The sequence below is a fragment of the Bufo bufo genome, chromosome 4 (assembly GCF_905171765.1).
Source record: "Bufo bufo chromosome 4, aBufBuf1.1, whole genome shotgun sequence".
NCBI lineage: Eukaryota > Metazoa > Chordata > Amphibia > Anura > Bufonidae > Bufo > Bufo bufo.
The window spans coordinates 474431391-474443959 of record NC_053392.1 but is presented as its reverse complement, the minus strand read 5'-3'; the positions used below and the strand labels follow the sequence as shown (position 1 = coordinate 474443959).

At 43.7% G+C, this 12569-nt stretch overlaps 1 protein-coding gene across 1 annotated transcript in view; it reads left to right on the top strand.

Moving 5' to 3' along the window:
* Positions 1 to 11458: 11458 nt before the first annotated feature.
* The window catches only part of CCDC170 (coiled-coil domain containing 170), a 111710-nt gene continuing 110599 nt past the window's right edge, over positions 11459 to 12569 (top strand). Inside the window, exon 1 of the mRNA XM_040427349.1 lies at positions 11459 to 11611. Coding sequence (XP_040283283.1) covers positions 11459 to 11611 — 153 coding nt within the window. The remainder of the gene's footprint in view (positions 11612 to 12569) is intronic.

The window sequence follows — 12569 nt, the reverse complement described above, 5'->3', positions numbered from 1 at the left end:
AGATCTTCAAGCCAGGTACATTCTACATGACATTTTGGCTGTTCTTGAACCAAAGCGTTGCATGTTCACATGCCGTGGTAAATACAACAGTAGAGTTTCTTGCATCTTCAAACTGAAGTCTGTGTGGTGCTGCCACTTTAGAAATTATCCACGTTACAAAGCCAGTCACCGTGCCCACACAGTGATAATGCCTATATTAGTATCACAGTATTTCCACAGTATCGCCACAATACTACACTTGCAGTAAAAACACACATTGTGGACACTGTTCTGCTGCCATGTATTCGGATAGTCTTCTTCAGACCCTTTCACTTTTGTCACATTTTGTTATTTTGCAGCCCTGAGCTAAAATAAGAAAAAGAGCAATCAAACTTTAAGGCCTCTTTCACACAAGTGTGACGGATTGGCTCCGGATGCGTTCAGGGTGCTATTGCGTTCAGTTGTTCAGTTTTTTCAGCGCGGGTGCAATGCGTTTTGACCTTTTTTTCACGCGCGTGATAACAAAACTGAAGGTTTACAAACAGCATCTCTTAGCAACCATCAGTGAAAAACGCATTGCATCCGCACTTGCTTGCGGATGCAATGCATTTTTCACTGAAGACCCATTCACTTCTATGGGGCTGCGTGAAAAACACAGAATATAGAACATACTGCGTTTTTCACGCAACACAGAACCAATGAGTGAAATAAAACGCTCATTTACACAGACCCATTGAAATGAATAGGTCAGGATTCATTGCGGGTGCTATGCATTCACGTCACGCATTACACCCGCGCGGAAAACTCGCTCCTGTGAAAGGTGCCTAAAGAAGACCTTTCCCCACTCCTAACCTGCCTGTTTTAATAGCTTCATGCATCCCCTATGTAATAACAATTCTGCAACATCTGTTCTCATGGCTCCATGTTGTGCCATTCCTCTATTATTTCAACTAGAAGTTATGACTGAATTTCTAGCAGTCTGCAGTAATAAGGGTACAGAGGGGAGGTAACCAGTTTGGGGTGTTTACCTGCACAGACTCACTCTATCCAATCAGTGCTGCCATTTTCAGACTGTGCAGGTACACGCCCCCAACTTGTTACCTCCCCTCCTAACCCTTACTGCAGACTGCTAACAATTCATTCATAACTTCTAGTAGAAATAATACAGGAATGGCACAACATGGAGCCATAGGACTAGATGCTCCAGAATTGCGAATGCATGTGGCTATTAAAACAAGCATGTCTTTGAAATATTTGGCAGTTTATTGAAAAGACAAAAACGAAACTCTTGCATTGACATAAGTATTCAGAACCTTTACTCAGGACTTAGTTAAAGCCCCTTTGGCAGTGATTACATCCTCCAGTCTTCTTGGACATGATGTCGCAAGGTTTGCACACCTGGGTTTGCAGATTTTCTGCCAGTCTTTACTGCAAATCCTCTCCAGGTTTGTCAGGTTGAATGGAGAAATTTTCAGGTCTCTCAGTTGGGTTCCAGTCAGGGCTTTCACAGGCAATTAAAGGACATTCACTGAGTTGTCCCTAAACCACTCCTCTGTTGTCTTGGCAGTTTGCTTAGGCACTGTTTGTCTTGTTGGAGGGTAAAACTTAAAATGTACCTAAACCTAAACCTGTACCAGGTCTAAAGTTGTGTGCGTGACGTGGCCGAGCCCGCGGGCCCGTCTCACTCATCATTTACTACGTCTGTTTAAAAGTAGAAAATGGTCTAACTGTAAGACAGCTCAGAAGCGGTCTTACATTTAGAACTGGTGCTAGATGCGCCAAAGTTATTGAGAGGCTGGAGCCTCTTCATAACTTCGGTGGATCCTCCGCCAGCACAGGGGCTTCATTAAGACCAGCGTCTAAAATGACGCTGGTCTTAATAAATGGGCCCCAAAGTTTATTATAACCTACTGTAAATGGACTAAAATGATTTTTTTTTCTAATATACTTTATTTTTTTGTTTTCCATGGGATATAGACACCTGAAGTTCAGGTGCCTATAGCGCTTTGCAATCTGTACTCCCCCTGCACTAGTGTGTTTGGGAGTACAGATTCACTGTGGTTGCACTGAGCGCTGTACAGGAAGGAGCTCCATAGCACATCGCTGCTCCTGTCTGTACCAGCACTCCTGTCCTAAAGCCTGGCATAGATGTGAGCACAAGCAGAGGAGTGATGTGCTGTGCTGAGCTCCTGCACTGTGCCCGCTCGTTCCACTCTGCTAAAGCCTTGCATAGTAAAGGTTCTAGCAGAGTGAAGCGAGCTGACATAGGGCAGGAGCTCAGCATAGCACATTGCTCCTCTGCCGCTGAAAAACACCCCCACAGCATGATGCTCCCACCACCATGCTTCACTGTACGGATGGTATTGGGCAGGAAATGAGCAGTGCCTGGTTTCCTCTAGATATAATGTATAAAATTGAGTTCAATATTTGTTTCATCAAACCAGAGAATCTTGTTTCTCACAATCTGAAAGTCCGCTACGTGTTTTTTTGCAAACTCCAAGTGGACTTTCAAGTGTTTTTTTTAAACTGTGGAGAGGCTTCTTTCTGACCACTCTGTCATAAAGCTCAGAATGGTACAGTGCTGCAGTGATGGTATACCTTCTGGAAGTTTCTTCAGTTAGCCAGAGTGACCATTGGGTTCTTGGGTCACCTTTTTTACCAAAACCTTTCTCCATTGATTACTTAGTTTAGTGGGGCGGCCAGCTCTAGGAAGAGTCCTGGTTGTTCCAAATTTATTCTGTTTAAGAATTATCAAGGCCACTGTGCTGTTTGGAACTTCAGTGCAGCAGAATTTTTTTGTACCCTTCTCCAGACCTGTGCCTCCACACAATCGTGTCTCTGGCCTCTTTCACACAGTCAGTATTTGGGTAGTATTTTGCATAAGTATTTGGTCAGGATTTGTAACCCAAAACCAGAAGTGCAACCTACAGAGAAAAGGTATAATAGAAATATTTGTGCCTCTTCTGTGTTCTGGACCCACTCCTGGTTTTGGCTTACAAATACTGAGGCAAAAATACTAACTGTATGAAAGAGGCCTATGGCTTACTTTTTGCTCCGCTATGCATTTCCAGCGGTATCTGGGCTGTATCTTTCCAGATCATGTTCACTACCACAGGTGGACTCCAAGACATCAAGGTGTAGAAACATCTCAAAGATGATCAAGAGAAAGAGGCCACCAGAGCTAAATTTCAAGTATCATAGCAGAGTCTGAATACTTCTGTTTATGCAAAACTTTTGTTTTTCCTTTTTAATGAATTTACAAAAATTTCTATAATTCTGTTTTCACTTTCTTATTATGGGGTATTGAGTGATGGAGGGAAACATGATTTTGTTATTTTAGCACAAGGTTGCACCATAACAGATAACTTACGCAAAGCACACGTGGGGAAACCTTTAACCCTTCCTGACATGTGATGTACTAGTACATCACATGTCGGATCTTTAAAGATAACATCCTCTCCTGGGCGCCTGCTGTTTCATACAGAAAACACCCAGGACTAATGTCCGCTAACAGCAGTAATGCTGATGGAGGACTTTTAATCCTTCAAATGCCGTGGTCAAAAGTGACCACGGCATCTGAACTGGCATAAATGAGGATTGGGGGAGCCGGATGAAGTGTGCGGCAGCCTCTGTTCTCCTGAATGAACAGAAGCTGCCGCACATTAGTTCCTATTGAGCCCCTGTAAGTGGCGGGGCTCCTTTGGAATGCATTGTATTTCTCATACATGCTAATGCATTGGAATCTGATGATTTCTTTTTTTAGTTCCCTATGGGAACTATAAAAAAAAAGTGTAAAAAAATAAATGTTTTTAAAAATACAAAATTTTTAAAAAAATATAAAAAGTCAAATTACCCCCTTTTCCCCAAAATGAATATAAAAATACATAAACAATAATAAAAAAAATACACATTATGGGCATCACTGTATGCAAAAACGCCCATACTATTAAAATATAAAAATATTTATCCCATACGGCCGATTTGCCGTTTTTTGGACACTTAACCTCTCACAAAAAATTAAATAAAAAGTGATCAAAAAGTTATACACACCCCAAAATAGTATCAATTAAAACTACAGATAAAAAATAAGCCCTTACTTATCTCCATACACATAACTACAAAAAATTATCAGTCATAATATGGCGATGAAAAAAAAATATTTTTTTCAAGGTTTTTATTTTTTGTTCAGTATTAGAATGCAAGAAAAACAATGCATATATGGTATCCCCGTAATTATACTGACCTGGAGAATGAAAGTAACCAGTCAGTTTTACCTTATAGGGAATACCACAAATTTCAGAATTGCATTTTTTTCCCCAATCTCTCTTCTCTTCTACCACAACCTTAGTGAAGTATTCAGCCCTACTTGAAAGGGTTGTATAGGAGGACCTTCTAGGGGACACCAGTATAGGAGCTCTAAGTAAAGAGTTATTTGAAATATTATGTTATTGTTTGGGCACAATTTGCCCCAGCTACTTTTTCCTTTCAGTCCACTATATTAATTTTTTTGGTGCTATCAGGCGCCATGTCTTCTGAATCTGACTGCTCTTATAAGCAATCTGGCCAGGGAAAGAGAACATTTAGGAGTCTAATTTATTCTTATGGTCATTGTGATACAACACGGCTGGATGGTTGGGAGGACTGCCATTTTAGAGTGATATATAAGGTTAGATCCTCGTCTTCTGAGGAAGAGAATGCCACCACAACACTTAATTTCACACGGGCGAGTTTTCCGTGCGGGTGCAATGCGTGAGGCGAACGCATTGCACCCGCACTGAATCCGGACCCATTCATTTATATGGGACTGTGCACATGAGCGGGGATTTTCACACATCACTTGTGCGTTGAGTGAAAATTGCAGCATGCTCTATATTGTGCGTTTTTCACGCAATGCAGGCCCCTTAGAAGTGAATGGGGCTGCGTGATAATCGCAAGCAACCGCAAGCAAGTGCGGATGCGGTGCAATTTTCACGCATGGTTGCTAGGTGATGATCAGGATAGGGACCCGATCTTTATTATTTTCCCTTATAACATGGTTATAACAGAAAATAATAGCATTCTTAATACAGAATGCAAAGTAAATTAGGGATGGAGGGATTAAAAAAAATATAAAAAATTTAACTCACCTCATTCACTTGTTCACAAGCCCGGCTTGTCTTCTTTCTTCTTCTTTGAGGACCTGGGAGAAAAGGACCTTTGGTGACGTCACTGCGCTCCTCACATTGTGGTCCATCATCATGGTGATGGACAATGTGATGGAGCATGTGATGAGCGCAGTGACATCACCAAAGGTCCTTTTCCTCTCAGTTCCTCGAGGAAGAAAGAAGACGAGTCGTGCAGCGCGAACAAGTGGATGAGGTGAGTTTAATTATTTTTTAATTATTTTTTTTAACCCCTCCTAATTTACTTAGCATTCTGTATTAAGAATGCTATTATTTTCCCTTATAACCATGTTATAAGGGAAAATATAGGAAAATAATAAAATTTACACAACACCGATCCCAAACCCGAACTTCTGTGAAGAAGTCCGGGTTTGGGTCTTGGTACCAAACATGCAGATTTTTCTCACGCGCGTGCATTAAAACGCTTTGCACTTGCGGAGAAAAATCGAGCATTTTCCCGCACCGCACCTGCATCTTTTCCCGCACGTCACCCGCAACGCCCGTGTGAAAGAGGCCCATCTGTTGGATGGTATAGTTAAGATAATTAAAGCCATTTGTCTGGAGGAGTCTGACAGGGATTTTTGTGTGGCTCTGATCCTTTAATGGTAACAGGTAGGTCCGCTCTGCTGATTTCTTTTCTCATTGGCTTGGGCTAGTGTTGTGAGTTTATTCTTGTTTTCACAATGGAGACAAAACAGACCACGGTTACCAAGCAGTTTAAGAAAGAAAGTCAGTGGAATGATTGGGGCTCTCCTCCCAAAGTGGATATGGTGATGGTCCCGTCTAAAGACAGAGCGAGTCTTAGGCTGGGTTCAGACCTGAGCGTCTTTGATATGCGCGTTTAACGCGCGTTTTTGACGAGCGTTTTTTGCAATAGTAAACGCGCGTTTGTGTGATTGACTGCAATGTCCTATGGCCACAAACGCGCGTCAAAACGCCCCAAAGAAGCTCAAGTACTTGTTTGAGCGTAGGGCGTTTTACAGCGCGTTTTTCAGCGCTGTAAAACGCTCAAGTGAGAACCAGGGCCATAGGGAAGCATTGGTTTTCATGTGTTGAGCGTTTTACAGCGCGTTTGAACGCGCTGTAAAACGCTCAAGTGTGAACCCAGCCTCAAAGATCCTGTAAGGTCTCATTTACACGTCAGTGTTAGGTCAGTGATTTTGAGCCAAAACCAGGTGCGGCTTTAAACACAGAACAAGTGCAGATCTTTCCCTTATACCTTATGTCTGTGGAGGCTTTACTCCTGGTTTTGGCTCACAGTCACTGATGGAAATCACTGACCGTACACTGACTGTGTGAATAAGGCCTAAGGCTGATGGTGCCCTGAAGAGGATATATATTGATCGCCTTAGTGGATGCCTTGAAAACCCTGTGATCTCGGCTCATCAATTTCCAGGACATCAGATAGTGAACATAAAATCTGTTGACAACAAAAATACTTTTCTGTAAAGTGAATAGAGAGAGACACGCACATGAACTATTACCTTGTCCACTCATTCTCTGCCAGGATGCAGTGGCCAGCCATTATCGAGATAGGCGAGGGTTTAAGAGATCGGAATACCCCTCTTATAGTGCACATTTACAGTTAGGTCCATATATATTTGGACACTGACACAAATTTTATTTTTATTACCTGTTTACCAAAACATAGGTAAGTTAGGCCTCCTGCACACGACCGTTGTGTGCACCCGTGGCCGTTGTGCCGTTTTCCGTTTTTTTTCACGGACCCATTGATTTTCAATGGGTCCGTGGAAAAAACGGAAAATGCACCGTTTTGCAGCCGCATCCGAGATCCGTGTTTCCTGGCCGTGAAAAAAATATGACCTGTCCTATTTTTTTCACGGCCAACTGTTCACAGACCCATTCAAGTCAATGGGTCCGTGAAAGAACACGGATGCACACAAGATTGGCATCCGTGTCCGTGATCCGTGGCCGTAGGTTACTTTTTATACAGACGGATCCGAAGATCCGTCTGCATAAAAGCTTTCTCATAGCTGAGTTTTGACTTCGTGAAAACTCAGAACCGACAGTATATTCTAACACAGAGGCGTCCCCATGGTGATGGGGACGCTTCTAGTTAGAATACACTACAAACTGTGTACAAGACTGCCCCCTGCTGCCTGGCAGCACCCGATCTCTTACAGGGGGCCATGATCAGCACAATTAACCCCTTCAGGTGCGGCACCTGAAGGGGTTAATTGTACTATCATATCCCCCTGTAAGAGATCAGGGCTGCCAGGCAGCAGGGGGCAGACCCTCCCCCCCTCCCCAGTTTGAATATCATTGGTGGCCAGTGCGCCCCCCCCCCTCTATTGTAATAATAGGTTGGTGGCCAGTGCGGCCCCCCCCCTCTATTGTAATTATTCGTTGGTGGCACAGTGTGCGCCCCCCCCCCCTCCCTCCCTCTATTGTAATAATTTGTTGGTGGCACAGTGTGCGCCCCCCATCGGCCCCCCCTCCCTCTATAGCATTAACAACATTGGTGGCCAGTGTGCGCCCATCTCCCCCCCCCCCCCATCATTGGTGGCAGCGGAGTTCCGATCGGAGTCCCAGTTTAATCGCTGGGGCTCCGATCGGTAACCATGGCAACCAGGACGCTACTACAGTCCTGTTTGCCATGGTTACTTAGCAATAGTACAATAGTAGAAGATTCATACTTACCTGCTGGTGGCTGCTGTGATGTTCGTGTCCGGCCGGGAGCTCCACCTACTGGTAAGTGACAGGTCTGTGCGGTGCATTGCTAAATGAACTGTCACTTACCAGTAGGAGGAGCTCCCGGCCGGACACAGACATCGCAGCTCCCAGGTAAGTATGAATCTTTTACTATTGTACTATTGCTGGTAACCCGCTGCCACCAATGATCGGGGGGGGGGGGGGGTTAGATGGGAGGCCGCACACTGGCCACCAATGTTGTTAATGCTATAGAGGGAGGGGGGGCCGATGGGGGGCGCACACTGTGCCACCAACGATTTATAACAATAGAGGGAGGAAGGGGGGGGGGGCGCACACTGTGCCACCAACGAATTATTACAATAGAGGGAGGAAGGGGGGGGGCCGCACTGGCCACCAATGATATTCAAACTGGGGAGGGGGGGGTCCAGCCCTGATCTCTTACAGGGGGATATGATAGTACAATTAACCCCTTCAGGTGCGGCACCTGAGGGGTTAATTGTGCTGATCACGGCCCCCTGAGAGATATGATGCTGCTAGGCAGCAGGGCGCAGTCATGTACACAGTTTGTAGTATATTCTAACTAGAAGCGTCCCCATCACCATGGGAACGCCTCTGTGTTAGAATATACTGTCGGAAATGAGGTTTCACGATCTAACTCATATCCGACAGTATATTCTAACATAGAGGCGTTCCCATGGTGATGGGGACGCTTCAAGTTAAAATATACCATCGGATTGGAGAAAACTCCGATCCGATGGTATAAAAGGGCTCCAGACTTTACATTGAAAGTCAATGGGGACAGATCCGTTTGAAATGGCACCATATTGTGTCAACGTCAAACGGATCCGTCCCCATTGACTTGCATTGTAATTCAGGACGGATCCGTTTGGCTCCGCACGGCCAGGCGGACACCAAAACGACTTTTTTTTCATGTCCGTGGATCCTCCAAAAATCAAGGAAGACCCACGGACGAAAAAAATGGTCACGGATCACGGACCTACGGACCCCGTTTTTGCGGACCGTGAAAAAAAACGTCCGTGTGCATGAGGCCTTATAGTTATATAATGGACATGGACATACAGTCCAGACTTTTAGCTTTCATTTGAGGGTATCCACATTAAAATTGGATGAAGGGTTTAGGAGTTTCAGCTCCTTTACATGTGACACCCTGTTTTAAAAGGGACCAAAAGTAATCGGACAACTGACTCAATTCCTTCATTATTTCATTCTCAATTAAGCACATGAAAGGCCTGGAGTTGATTTGAGGTGTGGTGCTTGCATTTTGAAGATTTTGCTGAGAAGTAAACATGCGGTCAAAGGAGCTCTCCATGCAGGTGAAACAAGCCACCCATCTGCAAAAACAGAAAAAACCCATCCGAGAAATTACTACACTATTAGGAGTGGCAAAATCTACAGTTTGGTACATCCTGAGAAAGAAAGAAATTAATTCTTGGGTCAGGTCATATGTCATATGTAGTTACACCACCCTTTGCACTCCCTGAAGTATCTGGTGTGCCCCCTGTCTTTTTAAATCAGAGAAAGAAAGAAAGCACTGGTGACCTCAACAATGCAAAAAGACCTGGACGCCCACGGAAGACAACAATGGTGGATGATCGCAGAATAATTACCATGGTGAAGAGAAACCCCTTCACAACAGCCAACCAAGTGAATAACACTCTCCAGGATATAGGCGTATCAATATCCAAATCTATCATAAAGAGAAGACTTCATGTAAGTAAATACAGAGGGTTCACTGCACGGTGAAAGCCACTCATAAGCCTCAAGAATAAGACAGCTAGATTGGACTTTGCTAAAAAAAACATCTTAAACACTTCTGGAAGAACATTCTTTGGACAGATGAAACCAAAATTAACCTCTACAAGAATGATGGAAAGAAAAAAGTATGGTGAAGGCATGGTACAGCTCATGATCCAAAGCATACCACATTATCTGTAAAACACGGCGAAGACAGTGTGATGGCATGGGCATGCATGGCTGCCAGTGGCACTAGGTCCCTAGTGTTTATTGATGATGTGACACAGGACAGAAGCAACCGGATGAATTCTGGGGTTTTCAGAGACATACTGTGGGCTCAAATCCAGCCAAATGCAGCCAAACTGATTGGTCGGCATTTCATAATACAGATGGACAATGACCCAAAACATAAAGCCAAAGCAACCTAGGGGTTTATCAAAGCAAAGTGGAATATTCTTGAATGGCCAAGTCAGTCACCTGATCTGAACCCAATTGAGCATGCATTTCACTTGTTAAAGACTAAGGCCTCTTTCACACGGGCGTCCCGGATTTGCTCCGGATACTTCACGTGTGCATTGCGGGAAAACCGCGCGAGTAGGCACGCAATTGCAGTCAGTTTTGACTGCGATTGCATTCCGATGTTCAGTTTTTTCCGCGCGAGTGCAATGCGTTTTGCACGCGCGTGAGAAAAAACTGAATGCTTTTATTTTCCTTTATAACAATGTTATAAGGGAAAATAATACAGTAAATTGACTTTTATCAATTTACTAACATCATCTCCTAGCAACCATGCGTGAAAATCGCATTGCATCCGCACTTGCTTGCGGATGCTATGCGATTTTCACGCATCCCCATTCATTTCTATGGGGCATGCGTTGCGTGAAAAACGCTGAATATATAGCATGCTGCGATTTTCACGCAACGCCCAAGTGATGCGTGAAAATCACTGCTCATCTTCAGCGCCTCATTGAAGTGAATGGGTCCGGATTCAGTGCGGGTGCAATGCGTTCAACTCACTCATTGCACCCACCCAGAATTCTCACCCGTGTGAAAGGGGCCTAAACTTCAGACAGAAAGGCCCACAAACAAACAGCAACTGAAAACCGCTGCAGTAAAGGCCTGGCAGAGCCTTAAAAAGGAGGAAACACAGCGTCTGGTGATGTCCATGAGTTCAAGACTTCAGGCAGTCATTGCCAACAAAGGGTTTTCAACCAAGTATTAGAAATTAACATTTTATTTACAATTATTTAATTTACCCAATTACTTTTAAGCCCCTGAAATGAAGGGATTGAGTTTTAAAAAAATGCTTTAGTTCCTTATATTTTTATGCAATCATTTTGTTCAACCCACTGAGTTAAAGCTGAAAGTCTGAACTTCAACTGCATCTGAATTATTTTGTTCAAAATCCGTTGTGGTAATGGACAGAAGAAAAATTTGAAAGTTTTTGTCTCTGTCCAAATATATATATATGGACCTAACTGGATTTATGTTAAGAAAAACAATTACCTTGACCTCACTTTAATTTTTTTTGTACTAAAATAAATCTTACACGCCTGATACATGGCACACATGTGGTGTAAACATAGAAACACGCAGGCAACAGTCAAAATAACCATTTGCCATAAACTCTGGATGTTTTCTGTGACGCTTGTGCTGTACGTCTGTGTTTCATTGTTGTACTGACTTGCACTCCCTCCCATTTTGTGACACCCCCTCCTTTTCAGAAGCACAGCCCTGCCCTGTGTGTATACAGGTTGCTATGCAGCCATGTCTCCTGGTAACATTTGTACTCTAATGGTGTAGCTGGCAGCAGAGTTCTGCTTCTGACCTGACGACAGAGACATCCAGGGCATATTCTTTCCCTGTTTCCCTGAAACTTGTGTTCCAGGATGAGTACCAGCAGTCTGAGCAATGACAGTGATCTCGTTTCTCCATCCAGCGTCCCAAGAGCTGAAGCAGCCTATGGAAGCCAACGTATTGATGTGAATAGCAATGCAGCTTTCCGCTCGCTGTCTCCTAATCTGTCTCGAGGTGATACTGAGGTACTCTAAACATATATATCTGTTGTATCTACATTGCACTCAACAATATTCTTTTCAAACTCCATCTTTAATGATTGCATGTCCATTCACATGTCCGCAATTTTTTTCCGGATCCGTTACGGATTTTGCGGACCCATTCATTTTCAATGGGACCGGAACGGATGCTATGTGCTGTCCACATCCAAACTTTTGGATCCGCAATTCCGTTCACAAAAAAAAACTGAACATGTCCTATTCTTGTTCGCAACTGCAAACAAGAAAAGGCATTTTCTATTATAGTGCCGGCGATGTGCGGTCCGCAACATGCGAAACGCACATTGCCGGTGTCCGTGTTTTGCGGATCCACAATTTGGAGATCCGCAAAATATCTACGGACGTGTGAATGGACCCTCAGGCTTATTGCACACGACCGTATGGCTTTTTCAGTGTTTTGCGGTCTGTTTTTTACGCATCCGTTATTCCGTCTTTTGTTTCCATTGTGTTTCCGTTTCTGTTCCGTTTTTCCATATGGCATTTACAGTATACACTAATTACATAGAAAAAATTCGGCTGGGCATAAAATTTTCAATAGATAGTTCTGCAAAAACTGAACGGATATGGATGCATTTCCGTATGTGTTCTGTTTTTTTTTTTGCAGAACCATTGACTTGAATGGAGCCACGGAACATGATTTGCGAGCAACAATAGGACATGTTCTATCTTTCAACGAAACGGAAAAACGGAAATACGGAAACGGAATGCATACAGAGTACATTCCGTTTTTTTTGCGGACCCATTGAAATGAATGGTTCCGTATACGGACCATATACGGAATGCAAAAAACGGCCCGTAAAGGGGAAAAAAAAACGGTCGTGTTCATGAGGCCTTATAAAGAGACCTGCAGGGACGTAGCTTCTCCACCCCACACATTATTATAGTTTCTCAATAAGTCCTTGACACTTAGCAAAATGTACATATT